At 41.2% G+C, this 19,903-nt stretch overlaps 3 protein-coding genes across 4 annotated transcripts; 1 reads left to right on the top strand and 2 right to left on the bottom strand.

Moving 5' to 3' along the window:
• Positions 1 to 1,178: 1,178 nt before the first annotated feature.
• On the bottom strand, positions 1,179 to 12,407 carry kif23 (kinesin family member 23). Of its 2 annotated transcripts, XM_070830607.1 has the most exons (23): positions 12,363 to 12,407; positions 12,075 to 12,141; positions 11,415 to 11,543; positions 10,645 to 10,750; positions 10,358 to 10,494; positions 10,134 to 10,246; positions 9,881 to 10,051; positions 9,645 to 9,689; positions 8,491 to 8,603; positions 8,180 to 8,301; positions 8,007 to 8,109; positions 7,846 to 7,925; positions 7,644 to 7,763; positions 7,393 to 7,552; positions 6,919 to 7,080; positions 6,658 to 6,824; positions 6,389 to 6,562; positions 5,999 to 6,202; positions 4,527 to 4,760; positions 2,855 to 2,943; positions 2,692 to 2,770; positions 1,789 to 1,859; positions 1,179 to 1,701 (listed from the first exon to the last, which is right to left on the bottom strand). In XM_070830607.1, exons 1-23 carry the CDS (start codon positions 12,374 to 12,376, stop codon positions 1,686 to 1,688), a joined length of 2,676 nt encoding a protein of 891 aa, XP_070686708.1. In that variant the 5' UTR covers positions 12,377 to 12,407; the 3' UTR covers positions 1,179 to 1,685. The 2 variants fall into 2 exon arrangements, with proteins under 2 accessions (XP_070686708.1, XP_070686710.1); XM_070830609.1 differs by lacking the exon at positions 9,645 to 9,689.
• Positions 12,408 to 13,569: 1,162 nt separating this feature from the next.
• On the top strand, positions 13,570 to 18,877 carry ddb2 (damage-specific DNA binding protein 2). The gene is made up of 11 exons (XM_070831247.1): positions 13,570 to 13,582; positions 13,661 to 13,803; positions 13,889 to 13,998; positions 15,347 to 15,538; positions 16,044 to 16,210; positions 16,452 to 16,551; positions 16,716 to 16,893; positions 17,239 to 17,384; positions 18,002 to 18,157; positions 18,242 to 18,287; positions 18,505 to 18,877. Exons 2-11 carry the CDS (start codon positions 13,671 to 13,673, stop codon positions 18,744 to 18,746), a joined length of 1,470 nt encoding a protein of 489 aa, XP_070687348.1. The 5' UTR covers positions 13,570 to 13,582; positions 13,661 to 13,670; the 3' UTR covers positions 18,747 to 18,877.
• Positions 18,878 to 19,035: 158 nt separating this feature from the next.
• On the bottom strand, positions 19,036 to 19,874 carry LOC139202007 (protein FAM180A). The gene is made up of 3 exons (XM_070831467.1): positions 19,765 to 19,874; positions 19,539 to 19,600; positions 19,036 to 19,424 (listed from the first exon to the last, which is right to left on the bottom strand). The coding sequence occupies exons 1-3, from the start codon at positions 19,850 to 19,852 to the stop codon at positions 19,077 to 19,079; spliced, it is 498 nt and encodes a 165-aa protein (XP_070687568.1). The 5' UTR covers positions 19,853 to 19,874; the 3' UTR covers positions 19,036 to 19,076.
• Between the last annotated feature and the right edge of the window lie 29 nt (positions 19,875 to 19,903).

Below are 19,903 nucleotides of genomic sequence, written 5' to 3'. Positions count from 1 at the left end.
TCCAAGAGGCTCCATGTTAGTCACTCTCCAGTGCTTTCCAATTGAAACCCAGCCAGACTGGTAGTAGATGAGATTTCAAACGTCTACTCAAAGCCTGGATGACTGTAGCACTAGCTTCAGCTGGTCATTAGACTGGCGATGCTCAGATAAGAGATAGTGAAACTGGACACTGGCACTTTAGTGAGTTAGACTTCTGCTGCAGTTTTTCAGGCTGTGTTACAGTCCTGTCTGCTTACTGTGGTTCTGTTTTTATCATGGCCAAAAGCAGCAAAAACACGCTCATTTATTGTAATTATGAACAACTTTGAGGCACTTGTACTTATATGTCTATTAGTTTGTTACCTAATGAGTACTCTTACTTGTAAAGGAGTCTTTTTATTGTGTGGTTATAGAAAAAGCTTGTAGGTTAAGGCCAAGCCATTAAACTAGGTTGAGAACCAACCACACAACAGCGAAGGCCAGGACATACTCTGGCTTTTTAATGGCTGGGACCCAGCTGACTTGACCTGAAGGCAGCCAACCAGACTAATTTAATATGGATTTATATACAAGGTGTCTCGTTTAGCAAAATGAATATCTAATCAGCACAAGCACATGAAAGCAATTTCTCCAAAGTAATTGAAAGCAGACTTTGTTTATATGACATGAGAATATTGCTACACACGGGCCCAGAGCTCCGACTCCACATTAAATCTCTTTTCAAGCATTGTTTTGAAATAAATGGGTGGTCTCTCCTTATTAGCCTATCAACACTTCTGCTGACTGCTAGGGGTTGTTAATCTGCTTTATAGCAGCACAAAATTGGTTCTTGCAACTGCTGGCTAGAATTTATCAGACGACGCTTAAAATATGTGCTTCTCCTCAGTGACGTGAAGTCAGCATTTCTATTAATATTGTTAACATGCTTAGAGAATAGAGGCTTTTGAGGGATGCCTCCTCACAGCTGAGTCAGTCATCCTGTGCCTCTCAAGCAATCCTGCAGTGCAACCAAACCTCATCTTTTACAATGTTCTGCTGTCCTGTGCTGCCATCTAGTGTTTATAAGGCAATCCTGGCACTAGCTGTTCAGAGCATCATGCGCTGTACTGTCAACTATGCCTTGTACTCTTCTGTGTGTATATATATATATATATAGATATACACACACACACACACAGACAACAAACTGGTGCTTCAGAGGAATTTTATTCCTTAGTGTTCAGTGGAGGCAGGAGAGCTCAGTTTCTGTGGCAGGAGCAAACTTAATATACAAGGGGAGAAAATCAAAAAGAAGTGGATTATTTAAACTCTACTTGGAGTTCAAAATGATCCAGAAACGAAGAGACAGAAGCAGTAGGTTTTGGAGCAAAAAAAATCTATTGTGGCAGCTTCAGTGTCTCCTCATGTGCCAAGTAACAAATGTGACTGTTACGCACGAATGTGCAAACACTCTTGAGCAGCAGTGCCATAGTAACTCAATCTTTGCCAGCGTGAAACAAATAACACTTATTTTCTATTGGTTCAAATACAGCATATAAAATATTTAACAAAATGGCTTTGGTGACCCATGTATATACATTTGCATATATAAAAGCATGGAAAAGGTTTAAATAGAGTCCTAGAGCTAAATATAAAAATTCAAACTATTGCACAACAGCCAGGTGAGGACAGAAGGAAGTGACCAGTGGAGCAGCTGGCGGCTGCTTTCAGGGTTTTCTGCGCCTGGAAAAGAGAACAGAGTTAACTAAATACTGTGCTCTGCAGAGGAAAAGCCCTTCTCAGGTGTGATCCATAAAGATGACGGCTTACTTGGTGATCCCGTGATGCTCGTAGCCAGGACCCATGTTTGATCCAGCCCTCATCTCCATGGCCACGGAGCACTGCAAACAAGAGAGAGATTGGGACCCACAGTTGACATTAAGCGAGAGACGGGGTACCGCCTGGACTGATCAGTCAATCACAGGGCCGACACAGAGACAGACAACCATTCACACTCACACCTACAGGCAATTTAGAGTCACCAATTAAGATGACCTGCATGTCTTTGGACAGTGGGAGAAAGCCTAAGGGTTGCTGCCAGCAACCTTCTCGGTGTGAGGCTACAGTGCTAACCACTCACCACCATGCTGCCCTGTAGCAATTAATTTACTTTTTTTTTTTAATTCCCAATCATAAGATTTTTTTTTTAACTCATCTCACATCTGGATGAGTTTGAGTCTCTCTGTATAATATCTCATGCCAAAACATGTGTGCCTCACTCCTCCCCTGGTGCCACATCTCAGGTTCATTTTTTACACAACTACTGACAGACTACTTGTGCTACCATGCTTATTAGCTTAGCTGAGTCTGTCACTGGGCAGCAGCTCTGACTTGTTTGTGAGCTCAGTTTTGCTGTGCTGTGGATTCACTCACTGACAGATTCACATGCACACGCAGCCGTGCTGATGACCAAGGCAGAGGACAGAGAAGCTCACATAACAACACACAAAGGGGTAGTGTGACTCTCATTCTCTGCTCAGATCGCCATTACTCTACTATATCTTTACATTGCAAATTGTTGTTTAATGCTATGTTAATGATTTAATGTCGTATAGAAAACCTTTCAAGCTGAGCACAGCCTCCAAGTCAAGTTGATTGCATGATCAATCTGCTCTCTGAACTGAGACATGCACTCAATGATAGTTAACTGGAGACTGATCAATATTATCTCACCCTCGTCTCCACATCAGTCCAGGCTCCATCTGTTTGGTCTCCACTGGCAGGTTTGCCTTCTGAGGATTTTCTTTTGCGGCTTCAGGCACAAAAAAAAAAACAAGTTAAAACACCATTTAACACCTGGCTAATCTGCAGCTAATAACTGGCTGTAGGCCTCTACCTGGGGACTGTGGTGAGCTCCTGTTTCAGTGTCTCAATGTCAGTGAACTGCACAGCCTGTCCTCCTCCTCTGGTTTTGATCACCTCACCCTGAGGAATGAAGAAAAAGTATGAAGGTCACAGCACACTTTAACTTGTAATTCATCCTGAGTGAGAATTCTGTAAATCATCTGGTGTTACAACACAACACATAAAACATGTTAATAATGTAATAAAAACAGAAAGGTGCCAACTTTCTTCACCTACAAGCTTTATTGTTTTTAACTACCTTTTCATCCCATCCATGCAAGATGCAACAAACCAGGACAAAGAAAAGGTTTAAAATGCTTCAAAGACCTGTTCAGAGATGACTGCTTAGCCTCATTCGATCAACTGTCTGGGAGGTGTAACCTGCCAAAGGCTCACTGCTTTAGATATTTACAGATCCGACACTTTGTGCAGTCTCAAATATCCTGCGTTCCTCAGGCGCCTGACACCAATTTTATCGACGTGGTGCTTGCCTCCAATCCATTAACCCAGGGATCATTATCAGTTCTCGGTATGCTGTAATATGCCCTGAAATGTGCCCTTTTAACTCAAATCAAAGCAGCTTGGGAGCAAGACGTGGGCCACTGCTGACGACATCTGGGATGACGCAGGTGCACTCGTCTTCCATGTGTGCTCATCACTCAGTAGTTCAATTTAAAATAGTCCACAGAGCACCCAAGAGAAAAGATCTAAAATGTATCCCGAAGTCAAGTCCGCCTGCAATAAATGTAAGGGTGCTAATGCCAGAAGTATTTCCAAAGTGTTTGAACTGCGTAAGCCGTATAATTGTACTCAACTCACTAGCGGCTCTACTTGGGAGTTACTGATGAGGACGGCACATCTGAACACAATGAAACGCGATGCTCTGGCTTTTCCCCCTCTTCAAGCTAGGTGAGCAGTATTAGGGAGACTGGAGGAAGCTGCTCCACCTACACATTCTCCATGGCTTAAGACTATACACTTACTTAACACTGTACATTGATCTGATAAGAATGCGAGTATGTGGTGTTTGTCACTGACCTATTACTTTCCCTTACATAACTCCAAAGCATTTTATTCACTTATTTATTTTCTCATTTTATTTATTGTAATTGCTATAATTGCTCTTGTATTCACATCTTCTCCACCTTTTCATTCATTCAGTTAGTTACTCTGCGTAAAGACTTTGTTGGAGTGACAGTTCAAGGTTTGCTCCTGATTTATGTCAAAGAACATGACATATTTGAGAATATGTCCAATGCTTCTTGATTGAAAAAGAAAAATAAATAAAAAAATATTTTAAAATGAGGTGTTCTTAGGAATTCATAACCAATTTTGAAAAACATAAGTACAAGACAGGGTTTCTTTTTCAATACTCATCCAGTACAAAAACAACAAGACAATTTACTGCATATTCTAAAAATGTTTAGGTCAGATGTTTATCTTCCTGTCCCTGAACCAGGAAACCTGCAGCAAACATGGATAACATTGACACAGCTATGTAGACAGCAAAGTAGTTAAAAACATTAACTGCTCCTGATGGCTCAGTCACTTTAGTGTTTAGTTAAAAGAAAAAACAGCCAACACGAACTTGACATCAGCCTGAATAATGAAGTGAAATCTAACAGACAACCCAGTTTCTAATATCCTGTTGCAGCGTGCGTTACCTTAATAAGTTTGGTCTGTATCTCGCCATCAGAGGCAACCTCCTGGTGTGTTAGCACATATCTGTCGCACTTCGACAGGGCCTTCTCACTGGGTGCAGATACCTGGATGGCATTGGGAATGACGGGTTGCAAAACTGTACCCAAGTCCATGCTGGAGGAGGGCTTGTGGTCCACCCACTTCTCCCCACCAGCAGAGCGGGAGCGACGGTGCAGTGGCCGCACCGGGGTCACCGTCTACAGAATGAGGGAACAAATGAAAAATACATAAAGTATGTAAAAGATTTAATCAAATCCTGACAAAGAGGGTCATGAAATTTGAAAAATGGCTGTGGACATCTTCAGCTGTTCATTACCCCAATTTGGGAAGAGCTGTATGAAATGTTCCCCTAATTAGTGAAGGGAAAGAAAATCTGCATAAGCCTGGTCAGCCTGGACACTAGTTTTCATTATACAACCCCATGCTGCTGCCTGTAGCTAACTCACTGACCCTGTAGCTTCTCTGAATTAGGTCAAGATCAAATGTAGGGGAGTTGGTCTCTTCCTTCTCTCTAGCCAAACACACAGCTCTCCTTCTGGCCCGGCTGCTTGAGCAGCCTGCTGGGGATGGGGTTCTCGTTGGCGTATTAGGGGAATCATAACTCTGCCTGCTGTCCTGGGCCACCCGCTGCTCCCATGCGGTGACACAGTTAACTACAGACAAAGGGCTACTGGTGCTGGGGACGGGGCAGGTGGGCCTTGGATTCATCTCAACCTCCTCGACTCTAGGGGGACTGACTGGCCCTGGCCTGACATGGAGAGAACCAGCAGGGCTCTGGGGAGAGTGAGAATGGAAAGACTGCACAATGGTGTGCATGGTTACATACAGTTAGTACAAAGAAATTAAATAAGAATTCAATGTTACCTTCACAGTCTAATGCAATCAAAAAACAGCAGCCTTGCAGTATATTCTACCGGTGTGAGGATTACATTACATTTTCATTTTTGTTCAGACTGTGTGAAAGAAAGTTATTTTTAGACCTGCAGCAAGAAGTTGATTAACATAATAAATCAGCAGTTATTTTGATAATCGATCAATCATTTAGGCTATAGTTCAAGCAAAAATACCAAACTAGATTATTATAAATTAAAATATCTTTGAATAAGACACTTATTATTATTCACCATTTTCTGATATTTTATAGACTAAACATTTGAATAATTGAAAAACTTTTCCATAGATTAATCAATAATGGAAATAATTGTTTCTATTCCAGTGCAGCTCAACCATAAGAATTTTACTTTACAATGGTAACTCACTGCCACCAGACAGAATGCACCGTACTACATTATAATGTGCAGGTCTTATTAGTGTTGTTAGTCCAGTCAGGAAACTGTATTAGTTTCACTTTGAAGGCACAGAATTCAGTTAAACTGCCCCAGTCATGTCATCAGGAGCAAAGCAGCAGTGATCTGTGTGTGTCAGCAAAACATACAGGGAGGGGCGACGGTGAGGCCGATCTCTTTGCAGGGAGGCGTTCCTCTCTGGAAGGTCGCTGAGGCTGCGTTTGACGTGGCGGTGGATCAGGACGACCTGGGGTCTTGCCCTCCGTCACGATGGCCTTGAGCTGCTTCAGCTTCTCGTCCTTCACCCAAAGCTTGTTTTGCATCTCCAGCTGCATTGCATTAACACGTCTAGCCTGCACGACAACAGGAATAATGTTAAAGAGCAAGTCCACTGACTGAATAAATGACCACAGGCAGAGTTGAGGTGAGACAAAATTTGCTGAAATGACAAAAAGTAATCCACTGAGCCACTTAAACAGGCTATAGCACACAGAAGGGTACCCAATTTCTAAACATCTGTTACAAGAGGAGTAACTCACACATTCTTTCTCCCACTTGGCCTTGGTGTCTGTAACCATGCCGTGCATACGCTCTTCCATGACTTTCTTCTCAGACAGCTCCCTTTGCAGCCTCTGTTCTCTGGTTTCCAGCTCGTGCCGCAGTGAACGCTTGTCACCCTCATAGATTTTAGTAGTTTTCTGCAGGATGTCAATCTGTAACAGAGCCATGTGGGACATTTAAGAAGAAACTAAGCACCATATCTACAAACCACAAATGTCCAGGAGGTTTGAATGTTTTTGCCTCTCACCTTGTGTTCTTGCATCTTAGTTTTCTTCTCCAAGCGTTCGATCTCTACTTTGTTGTTCTGGATGATTTTGTCCTTCTCCATCAGTTTGCCGTTTTGTTCATGAATAAAGTTGTCGTTGGAAATGAGTTTGCCGTCCATATCCTGGAGCATTGTCTTCATCGTGTGGGCTAAAATAACATGAAAGAGAGAACAAGATAGGAAATAGAGCTTTTCAAGCAACCTGAAAAACCAAAGCCAGGAGGTGAAAGTCAGAGCAGGTACCTGCTTTGTTGTATTCGTCAATCATCGTCTGCCTGATCCTGTGTCTGTTCTGCAGAGCCTCGATCAGCCTGGGCAGGGTGATGTCATCATGAGGGTCGGTCAGCTCACAGGGGGGTAAGGATGGGAGGCTGTGCACCAGGTGGTTTATGAACACAGGTATGTCTAAAGGAAACAGAGAGAATTAACCCAACTGAGAGCTACTTTCTGTGTTTCATCTGTGAACAAAATATTCCACATATGAAACATGTACAAATACAGTATTGGCCCAGATGTACAGATTATGATGTACACTATTATCTTATTTTGGAAATGAAGGTGAGCTGAGCGAGGTTGTTAAGAGATTATTAGAGAGGGAATGAACATTATCTCAGCAGTTATTCAGTTTAAAAAAAAAAAAAAAAACTACACTTTTTCCTTAAGTCATAAAGGACCAGACTTATTCAGCATATTTAGCTTACACGGTGCATAACTTACCTCTGTCTATCGGACCGCCACGCTCCTCCAGCTTGCGAGACAGTTCCTCTTTAAAGGCCTGGTTTCTATGGCGACGGCCTGGGGTGAAGCCACAGATGGGTCTGTCCACTGGCCGAGCCACTTCCACCTCCTGGGTCATCTCTGCAAACCGCATCACCAGCTGGACAAACGGATTTTGTATTCAGACAAGAGACTCGCATGCTCATTCAAATAAAGGTGAAGGAGAACACAAGAGTGCAGGACGAGCTTACCAAGGTTTCCTCGTAGTCGTCAGCTTTGGGATTCACACAAACAATCATTCTGACTTTGCCCTCTCCGTCAAAGTAGTTCTTGAACAGATGAGTTACTTTAGAGTCTCTGTAGGGGACCATCTATAAGAGAAAACTTGCATTTATTCCATGGTTCCTCTGTGAATATAACGACAGTGTTCAGCTTTAGTCTGGTAATTCATACCCTGTTTGTGCCACACATCTGGTTTTCCCGAAGTATCTCAATGCATGTCCGCAGATTCAGCAGAGACTGATTAATGTTACCTGCCAGATGAGAGTGTTATTTAATCTCACATGAACTTAAGCTTCAAATAAAAACAAATTCTGATGTTTTGGGTAACAAACCTGCTTCACGCATGCGGGTGCCTTCTGCCCCCGTCCTACCGGTGCGCTCACTTCCTGCCAAATCCACCAGGCACAGCTGACTAACAGTCACCTGGTTTTTATCCTGGAGGGGGAAAAAATGGTCAGACACTGATTCTCATAATTCATCCAAACGTGGATCAGCTTCAGCTGACCTGGAGAATGTTGTCGCCATCTGCATCAAGAGGAGCCTGAGCCAGTTTGATGATGAGCACGCTGTGGGAGCGACTGGACTCTCTGTTCAGGCGGGTGTTTGCAACCTTCCTCCTCTTCTGACCTGGAACCACAGAGTACAGAGAAAAAAAAAAAAGATAGGAGGGTCATTTCCTGGCCAAAGCCGAACCCAAGGCCAGCAATACCAAGTGAGTCACATCTACAATGATCAGTGCAGCATTCCCCCTTATTCTTAGCTTTTCTTTATTCCTTTATATTTGACTTTCTACATGCAGCTCTTACAACAGCTTACCTCTCCAGAATACTTGAAATGCCTCCTCAGCGGACTTGACTTCGACCTCCATACAACCAGCCACGTACATGTTGTGATTCTGATCCTCTCTGAGGATTTTGGATTGAGGTGGTCTACGTTGGAAAATAAAAGTGTTGGTCACTGAAGACATGGAATTGCATTTTTCATACAAGGGATGTGTAGTATCAAACATTTAGAGGGGGGTATTGGTGGTGCTTGATTCCACCAAAGAAAAATAAATCAGCTACATTCATGAAGTGCCAAACAAAGCAATAGACAGCAGGTTTAGGGACATTCAGCAGCTTTGCCATGACAAAGACTACATGCAGGAGGGGGGTAATATAATGATTTTTAGGACTAAAAAGGAGCACTCATCAACATGGGAGACATTCTCTGGTGTAGCCAGTATCAACGGCTCTGCCAGTCAAGTTTAAAGTAGGGCTGTGTAACGAAACTCAGTACTTCCTGGGTTCTGATCCAAAGTATTAAATATCAGCATTGAATCCTTGCTCAGATTCATACTATTTATTCTTTGATCACATTATTTTATTGTGCTTTATTCATGCAAAGGTCTTGAACAGTTGCCTGTGTATAGTTGCATTTCAGAACTTTGGCTTCATGGTTGATTAATTTGGCCACTATTTTGTAGATTAATAAATTAATCATTTGATCTATACAACGTCAGAAAATATCAAAACAAAAAATGTTCATTACAGAGCCTTAGTTCAAATGACTTGTTTTAATATATTCAGTAAAAGCTATTGTACTGCTATAATACTCTCAGTGGGGTATTTGGGGAAAAAACTAATGATTTATAAATCCTTTAAATCAAATAATTTCAGCTGAATTTGGCATTTCCTGGTGTGGAAAAAGGCGTTTTGCTTTGGTTTCTCAAAGTAAGGTATCAATTAGGACCATGCTATAGATTCTGCTAAGTGCTAATATTTTGGAAAATATTTTATATGATACACAGCCCAACATCTGGGTAACTTCTTAGTTGCTGCTGCAACGGTTTTGTGAGTCTGAAAATGTCTCCACCAGCGTTGACGAGGTTCCATTTGCAATCTAGACTGCCGATTTGCATGTAAGAGGTAAAGTTGAGCCTAATCAGGTTGCTAGTCTGGTGTATGAGTGAGTATTCACTGGTCACATACATGAACTCAGTGTTCTGGCGCACAGGTGTGCCTCCACCATTCCACCTAGTAAGAAGAAAAGACAATAATTTTGTCCAGCTATGCTAACATGATAATAATCACCTCTAACAACCACTACACTTTAAATATAAAATGTTCAAGTCTGACTGCTCTAAACACTTAACACTTGTCTTTATATGCACATTTCTACTGTATATCTGAATTGTTTCCTTTCACTTTACATTTCCTGAACTCACTTTGGCTTGATTGCATCTTCCTGAGTTTCCTCCAGCAGATCGTAGATGTAGTTGTTGTAGATTTCTATGTAGGAGACGAAGACGCTGTAGCTGCTGTCTTCATCGACACCATCTGATTTATAAGCCTCCTCTGGCTTAATCATGTCAGCCATTTCAGGGTCAAGCTTTTGTCTAAAGTGAAAGAAGTGACTTGCATGTTATATATCAGTTACACTGTAGGAGAACAGTGTTTTTTCTTAGAACTCAGACTTACCTGGAGGAGGAGGTTTTAGGAATGGGTAAGTTGTTTTCCCGCCTCTGGCGCTCCAACAAAGCATCAACTTCATTCTGGACCTCCATACCGTTTTTGTCATCCGTCCTGAAAACCTAAAGGGAAAAAATGGAGGAATGAAGTTAGATAAATAAATGTACAGATTTCACTAAGTATTATCAAATTAAGAGAAAATCAATACTATCCCTGAATGTTAACACTCTTACATATCTTTTGGCCTGGTAGGGTCCTACACTGTTGAAGATCATGTCAAGAGAGCGAGGCAGAAGTCCACCATGGCCTGGAGAGCCAGTCATGGTGAACGTCTTTCCGCTTCCTGTGACCCCGTATGTGAAGAGCAGGCCTGCAACAAACATAAGGAGAGAATCAACTACATAGGAAAATCAGACAGCTGACTATGGTTCAATGGTTGTTGTTTAAAAACAAAGATATATACTATATACATATATGAAAATAAATGTGGCTTCTCTCTGGAGCTGGCTGGTGCTCTTACCATTTTTTCCATGGATGAGGTCGTCGACAAGAGGTTTGGCCACATCCTCAAACAGCTCCTTCTGTGATATTGAAACTCCAAAGACTTTTTTGAAGGAATACTGCATCTGAGAGGCAAAAATTAATTGGAATATTTAGAAGAAATACAGTACATTACACGATACTGTTTGCATTGTTACATAATTTTCTAAACAAATAAAGACTAAAACCAGCAATGTGCTACTTTGTCTCAATACTTTCTGCCTTCCCCAGGTTTTCTGTAACACTTCTATCCGAGCCCATCGTGTCCTGCTAAATCTTTAAAAACAAATCATAAAGATAATGTTTCATCCTCACTAAAAGGGTTATTTTTGGGGTTTGTCCCAGTTGACTGCACCTCCACAAGGAGGCGTCCAAGAGGCATCCTATAACCACTTCAACCAGTTTCTTTCAATCAAGGATGAGCAGTTCTACAATTAGCTCCTTCTGGATGTCCGAACTCCACACTGGATGGATTATATAACCCATCTGACTTAACGTGTGTAATAGTTTATGAATAGAGATGAAGCTCTATGGCTAAGCTTTATCAGGCTTTGGCCACACAGACAACACTTATTGTTGGTTTCATGGGACTTGTTTGCAGTAAGAAAAAAGCATGAATCACCAGGTGTATCCTTTAAACTAACCAATACATTTAATTTACATGACCATTATCTAAATGCTGATGACACCTCAGCCATTTTCTTTAAGTACCTGAAAAAAAGAATACTCCAGGTTTACCAGATTTATTACCTCTTTGTACTCTCCATTGCGATTTGCTTTGAAGCCTTCGGGGGCATGGAGCTGCAGGATGGTGCTGCTGATCACCTCAATGCAGCACTCCTCATCCTCCACACCCAGAGGTCGCACGCGACAGTACACCTGAGTAAAAACCCATCAGACAAATGTGTTTGAGTTGTTTATGCCATGTGTACAACAATCACAGTGAGGCAGGTTTTAGCAATGAAATTCTTAAACCCCAGGCTCTCTCCAATAACGCTCAAACCATGACTTTAAAAGGAAAATACAACATACAAGTACTATAAATAAGAATCTCGTGCATAAGTTCAAATATAAGAACACAATAAGTATATATGATATACTGTGATAAACTTGTGTACAGTAATGATGAAATGCATAAACCTTTATCTAGTAATATAAGTGCATAATGAAGACTAATCAGGACATGTACAGCACTAATAGATAAATATGTGCTCCAGGAGGACGAGTTTATTGTTTACAACTGTTAGATCACTAGCTTTTGAAAACTGATTAGTTAATTAAAAACAAGTTTGACCTTAGCTTGCCAAACATTAGTAGCTTATATCACATCCAATAATAGTAATGAATGCTAACGTTACAGTTTGAGTTTGTGTTTGTTAGCTAATTATTGAACATCTCAGACAAACTCACCCCAACCGGGTCTTTCTGGTTGCTGTAAAGCTTTTTTGGAGGAGGCCTGCGGGGGGTTTTACCCTTCCTGGAAAAAGAGAATACCATCTCGTTGGTACAGAACAATGTTAGCATTAGCATTTCGTTACTGTAAGCAATGATGTGCTAACAAAGTAAAAACTGCTAAGCTAACGGCTTGTTTAGATTCCAACGCCAAGTCAACTTTAGCATTTAGCGTTAGCATTAAACTTCTAGATGGCCAGGTTAGTGTCTTTAAACGCATTTAAAATGTGTATTAAATGTACTTACGCTTGTCTGATCATTGTAACTGACCGCTTCTTGTAGTTTTTACCGTTTCTGTTCCGACACTTTTTGAACTTTCCCTCCGCCTCGAATCAGATGACGTTTGAAAAACGACGCGGCAGTAGCCAATCAGAATTCCCAGCAGCAGACCACGTGTTTCCGCCTTCACTTCCGGGCCTTTTATGGAAACTACAAAAATATGTCAAACAGTCACCAGATATTCAACAGATAACACCAGTACAGATTAAAATAACCCAAGAAACGATGCAAACAAAAATAAACAGCAGCAAGACGCGCTGGCTGATGATATTAAGTACCAATGTTCGTCAGAATTTGGTTTTAACCAGTTCATCCAAGAATCTATCTATACAGAGAAGTTTTAGTAGATTTTGCACTATTGATTGACTATTGACTGATTATGAATAAATGTACTTCGTGGAAACGGATGTGAATCCAAATGAATAATTAAATATTAAATAAATATACAGTCCTTTATGAATCTCAGTGAGGACTTGTTATTAAGAATAAGCTACATAAAGACGCACAAGAGGAAGACATAAAGAGAAAATAAAAAACATAAATACCTTAGTACACAATTACTTTCCTAACTACTAACTAACTAACTGACTAAACTAAAACAACAACTAAAAAACTGGGCCATATAAACCTATATTTATTCAATAAACATTCTTGGTAATATGCTGCAAGTGGCTAATCTATACAATGGTAGTAAATATTTCTAAAATATCAGTTGAAAATGATACGTAAAGGGTACTTAAAAAACCATCTGAGCTATTATTAATCTCATCAACACAATCTTGTGTTTAGTAATCAATATATGATATGTATGGGCTTCGTTAAATAAATTATTATAGTAAATATTATAATCATTATTATTGGTGGCAATAGTAGTAATAACCGTGGTTATTGTGTAAATGTGTAAAGCTATTTCTTTCTTTTTGCACTCTGATCAGTCTGACTTCTATAAGCAAGTATTTTTAAAATCTTTATTACTGAGTGTTTTTGTCTTTTATCCTTATTATTAACTAAACTAACCCCTTGAAAGGATTAGGCAACAGTGACACCTACCGTCCACTGGCTGTAACACAAACGAGTTACAAAACACTCCGGTTTGCAGCCATTAACGCACTCACGTGTGCGGCTGCGTTATGCAAACAGTGGAGTTCCTGTTTTTAGACTGCGGCTCTGGACACTGAACATCTCAGGTAAGCTGCTTGTTCTAACTTTACTGGTGCTGCTGGATGATTAAGTGTCGAGTTAAATCACCGTTGTTGTTTTTTTAGGGGGAGAGAAATGAAAAGCAGACCGACGAAGTCAGATCCATCTGAGTCAAAGAGCAAAGTGAAGAAAAGACCCGCGGGGAACTCTGCTCCAACTCTGGCCAAAAAACTACGGGACAAAAAGGATGGAGAGACATCCAAACAAGGTGTGCAGCCCTGACAGGGCAGCTGCAGAGGTGAACACAGTGAACTGTTCTCGTCATGGCAGCTGATTTGCTTTGTGTGCTGCAGGGCCTCCGCTCAGGTCTGCAGGAGTCCCGAGGAGAGGCGGCCATGGGAGCATCCTGCACTACATTTACAGGAACACCCTGGGCCAAAGCCTCCACTCACAGATGAGACAGGTGAGCCTGCGCAGAGGGACCAAACTCAGAAACCAACAGTGCACATGTGATGTTATAGTTGTATGTGAATGTAGTGAAGCTCTCTCCACATTCATGACATCACAATCCCCATCACTCAGTCACAGTAATGACTGCAAAGAATACAAATAAGTAGGAGAAAAGCCTGAGAACAATGTGGGACCACAAACTGATCCTCAAACAGCGAAGGTACACTGTGTTCAAACTGCTAGACAACCGGTGAAAGGTGTCGTAGATTTTTGAAATAATTAATTACTTCAAATGGCTTACATTTAAGCTGGAAGTGGTGTTATTACTCCTACCACAGAGTGTATGTACTGCAGCTCTGAATGTGGCAAGATTATTTGTAGCACATTTCAGCTTTACATAAAAACATTAAAAGCATTGTGGCAAAGTGAAAAAGACACGCGCCATAAAAGGATATTTGAATACAATAAAAAACAAAGTCCATAGAAACTAAAAACTAGAGTAAGACAGGTATAACATTACAACAATGAAAGTTACAGTGGAAGAAATGAAAGATGACAGAAAAGTCTTCAGTCTGGATTTCAAAGAGCTGAGCGTTGCAGCAGACCTGCAGTTTTCTTGGAGTTTGTTCCTGATTTCTGGTGCATAAAAAGTGAATGCTGCTTCTCCATGTCTAGTTTTGACTCTGGGGACAGAAAGCAGACTTGTCACAGACGATCTGAGAGGTTTGGACAGTTCATAGCAGCAGCAGGTCAGGAAAAAAATAAAACCAACAGGAGTATTTTGATACTCTTCCATAAAGTGCTGAAATCTGTTATTTTATTCATTGCTACTTTTTTTTTTCTTCTCAGTTCTTATTTGATTATTTTAAACTCATGACTTGTGTTTTTGACATCAAGGGTTCGTGGAAGGTTGTGTGAACAATGATCATGTGCTGATCTTCAGTAATTATATATGTCAGTCTTATGCATAGAGTCAATACACTCTCAATCCAAAACTAATCGCAGACAATTCTGTTCATTGTGAAACTCATTTATCAAGGAAAATGCTAAAAATGTGCCATTTACAGCTTTTCAAATGTGAGGATTTGCCTCAGTTTTCTGTAACTGCAGCTTGAATATCTTTGGATTTTGGACTGTTGGTTTGAGAGAAAAAAAAACCAAGACATTTGCAGATGAAATGTGACTAAAAACCTACAGATCTGTAGTCGTAGTCATAAAGATCTCACCACAGCGCGGCCTCTCTGTTTCCTTCTTCACAAAGTCATACAGCCAGCCAGGCGATGTGTTCAGGGTACTTTGGAAATGTATTTCCAGTTCATGTCAGTGAGCAGTTGTTCATGTGACCTCGTTGTCTCTTCCAGTGTCTTCAGGAACCTTTTGTTCGCTCGCTGTCCTTTTACCATTTTCACGGTGCCACCAGTCCCTTCGACCGCAGAATCACCTGCCTGGAGTGGCACCCCACCCACCCCTCCACTCTAGCTGTGGGGTCCAAGGGTGGCGACATATACCTGTGGGACTTTGAAGTGCCTGCAAAGAAAACTTTTATCCAAGGGGTGAGTCCTCGAATGAGCAACAGCGAGAGGTTTTCATCAAATAATCTGCTGTTTTTGAGCGTTGCTTTTATATTATGCAGCCGTTTGAGACCAAGGACAGTTTGACATTTTGAGGTTATAATAAAATATCAAAACCGTGCAAATTAGATTTACCTGACGACAGACTGTTATTGGTTCTCTGCTCAGATGGGGCCTGGAGACTCAGTTACAGACATGAAGTTTAACCAGTTAAATCCCACTCAGCTGTTCACCTCGTCTATGTCGGGTACAACAGCACTTCGAGATTTCAGTGGGACAACTCTAACAGTATTTGCCAGCACAGACACACTGAAGTAAGACTGAGTCCCCTTGTTTTCTGTAACTGAAGGCAGACTGTAGATTTTAAGTCTAGCATCAGTCTTCTTATCAGATGGCCTTTATTAGTTTAACAGCAAACGTTTTTCTGTGGCTGTGTGGTGCTAATAACGGCCCTCTGATAGGCCTGCGTTTGTGTTTCTGTGCACAGAACGGAGCGGGAGACTTTATCGGAGGGATGAAGTTTTGCCCGAAGGACCTTTCTAAAGTCTATGTGGCTTCTGGTGAGGGCACATTGACCATGCAGAGCTTTGAGGGCCACACGCCCACCGTTGTGTCCAGAACTCAAGACTGTGGCCACGATCACCACAATGTTTGGTGAGAGGAAGACTGATGCTTGGCTAAGAAACGCTGTGAATGAAGCATGCACCTCCAAAAGTTTTTCCTGAAATAAGAAAAAAAAAAGCTCTGTTTTAAGATTTGCATTTCTTAGATAATTTGTTTATAGTTTAACAACTATAGGTTTTAGTTATGAGCAACCTTCAGTTTGTGTAACAACTTCCAAATTATAATGTAAGCATCTGTTACATCCTGTAATATCTTTGTTTGTTTCTTGCAGTTACTGGTACTGCTGTGTAGATGTGTCCGTCAGCCGACAGATGCTTGTGACTGGAGATAATATGGGACAGCTCGTACTCCGGGGTTTGGATGGCCAAAAGGTACGTGTCCGTTCTTTTAGCACATGGCTGAATTATTCTACTGTCTTTTAATATAATGTCTTTTAGCTGATAAAGAGAATGAGTATTTATTAAACAAGTAAAGCTTGATAGGTGAATTTGATAGGTGTATGTTTGAATTTGAATTTGTTTTGGCGTTGTTTTAGATTTTCAGTGACAAGTTGCACAAAGCCAAAGTGACCCATGCAGAGTTCAACAACCGCTGTGACTGGTTGTTGGCGACGGCCTCGGTTGACCACACAGTGAAGCTGTGGGACCTGAGAAACATCAAGGACAAGAAGAGCTTCCTCCATGACATGCCTCACGAGAGAGCCGTCAACTCAGGTAACACTCATTCTGTTTGACTTTATTACATGTCTTCTTTTAAGGCTTTGTGACATGTTTTTTAATTACCTTTTTTAGAAATACAAATGATACATTAAGTGCAATTTTTCCAGACTTCTAACTGGAACCTCTGGGTGACTACCATCCATGTTTACATTGATATAGATAAAGAAAAATACAGTTGTGAAGAAGCTGTTAAATGTGTCATTGTTGGTATCAGATGCATGACTTTTGATTGACTGGAAGAGGCATACAGTAGTGATTTGTATGAGTGTTGCCATGACGACAGCCTGTCAAGTAAATCTAGATTATTCTGGTAATGTTGGGCGTGCCGTCTCTTCACAGCCTATTTCAACCCATTTGACTGCTCCAAGCTGCTCACCACTGATCAGTATGACCAGATCCGGGTCTACTCGTCCTCCGATTGGTCGAAGCCTCAACATATCATCCAACATCCACACAGACAGTTTCAGCATCTCACGCCCATCAAGGTTTGTTTCTCCCCTACAGATGTGTTTATCCTTCTGTAGCTCACATAGAAATGTCTGAGGGATCACAAGTAACAAACACATACACAAAGCAAAACACAGACGCTGTTACGTACGACTAAAGTCAACCGTTAAAATCATGGGTTGCCGACATTTTCTGCACTGTGGATCATCTTTTTTGATTGACAGTGTGGTTGTGAGATGTGGCTTGAGGGTAACAGTGAAAAAGTGTAAATATCCCATAGTGTAAATATTTATGTCATCACAGCCATATATTTATATTTATATTTATTTTGCTATTGCTATTTTTATTATTTTTTCTTTTACTATTGCTTCTTTTCACTCTCCCTGTTCTATTGTTGCTGCTGTAACATGAGAATTTCCCCCTATGGGGGATCAAATAAAGAAAAGTCTAAGTCTAAAAGCATAAAAGGCTGCACCATCAGTATGAATCTGTTGGGACAATAATACTAATATTCATGTCATTTGTAGATAGTAATGGACCAGGTGGTATTTGAAGAGACCTGTCAGGGGAAGCAGCATCTTGTCATTTGTGTGTGCTTTGTCAGTGTGGTTAGATACTGGTTCTGAATACAGAATACTTGTATTTTCCGCTGTAGGCCACGTGGCACCCTGTCTATGACCTAATTGTGGCGGGACGCTATCCTGATGACCGGGTCTGCCCCGGAGATCAGAGGACCATCGACATCTTTGACTCCAACTCAGGAGAGCTTGTGTGTCAGCTGCAAGATCCCACCGCTTCAGGGATCAAATCTGTGAGTATTTAATTAATTCGTCAGAAAAAGACCTTAAAGGCACGAAAGCTTTAGTTATTAACACATATGAATATTTATTTACAGATCAACAAATTCAATCCCATGGGTGATGTGATTGGATCAGGAATGGGTGAGATACCGATGACTTGATTCCTTTATCATTTGTTAAACTTATTGTGTTTCTACCGTGTGGTTTTATGGTTTTTGCTGTTCTGATTGTACAGCACTTTGGATGAACTACTGTTGCTTTTAAACATAGATAAAGTTGCATCAATTTGGATTTAAAGCATTTCTGCCAGCAGAGAGGTCAAATTGTGTCACTAAAGCCGCCTAATGTTCGCTCACAGGTGTAACGGTGCTAATATGGGATAGAAACGAGTCATTGATCAGCGATCGGGACAAGCTGCAGGAGGACACCTCGACCTCAGTGGACGGTTTCAGGGGCCAGAGGAGGAGCCAGCAGCGCTCCAGCAGGGACAGGAGGGGTCCTGCTGTGGGTGCAAAGCTCAAGAAGAAACTGGCTTCTCTGGAAGAATCAAAGACCAAAACCAAGACTAAAGAAAAACAAGCACAGATGAGGAAGAAGTAAACTATCTATTAGTGAGGATCTTGAAAATCTATGTATATATTCCTGTTTACTGTTCATTGTGTCTCTAACTTCAGGGATCGTTTGAATGTTTAGATAAAATGCTGCAGATGTTCTTTTATAAACCAGTTTAAAACTGGAACTTTTGTATGTTCTCAAATGGTTTTCTACTCCACTGTAATTAAAAATGCTCATATTTCATATATCACTGAGCTCTTATTTTACTTCAACTCTTTTACAACATAACATTATCATAAATACACATTACAGTAACATTTATGGCAAGAAATTTATTTCATACACCTTTTCTCATACACAAAGGCAGTATGTGTATCATTCATAACTGAGTAGATAACTTCCACGTAGTTCGTGGACCGTGACGTTTGCCAGCTGCAGGAGGACTCTGCCCCAGGCCTCCTGTTCCTCTTCTCTCTCCTGATGCCAGGCCTGGTGGGCCGAGTACACCATTCCCAGGACAAGAGTGTCAAACTGAGCCTGAGTCAGCGGCTTCCTCCCCTGACCCTCCAGCGTGCCCACCATCTGCGCCATGGAGCTCAGACTTCTGGGGATGTCATCATTGATCTGAGACAGGAAAGCCCGCCCCTGCCTCATCGATGCCATCTCCTTTTCAAGCAGGGCGATGTTGTTGTCCTGGTCGAGCTCCACGCCGCCCAGCAAGAACTGCACACAGCAGAGGTGAAGAAATATGCACCACTTAATCTGCATTTAAAACATTGCAAGGTGTATAATTTATCTGCATGTAGACTCCTGTTAACTCAAAAATGAAGAAAGTACCTCAAACATCAGGTTTGCATCAGAAATCTTTTGAGAAGTTGGACTCATGCCTGCAGCCACATCTGAAGTAGAAAATACTGAAGTTTAACTGCGACATAATTGAAATAAGTCACTGCAGATAAAGCTGTTTACTGCATTTGGAACAATGCATGCAATATCATTCAGTCACAAACTAATAATTTCTTTCCTCGCAGCCCTGTTAGAAAAATCTTCTGTGTCTACTTACCGTGCAGCACCTGCACAAACCAAACACACAAAATGACCCGAAGGCAGATTTTCAGCTGTATTTTCATAGTGATTCTTCTCTTGATCATAACCGATAGATAATACGCGGCATCCCTCTCATCTCTGCTCTCCCTCACCCA

The sequence above is a fragment of the Pempheris klunzingeri genome, chromosome 5, assembly GCF_042242105.1.
Source record: "Pempheris klunzingeri isolate RE-2024b chromosome 5, fPemKlu1.hap1, whole genome shotgun sequence".
Lineage (NCBI taxonomy): Eukaryota > Metazoa > Chordata > Actinopteri > Acropomatiformes > Pempheridae > Pempheris > Pempheris klunzingeri.
This window is presented reverse-complemented; position numbering and strand designations above follow the sequence as displayed.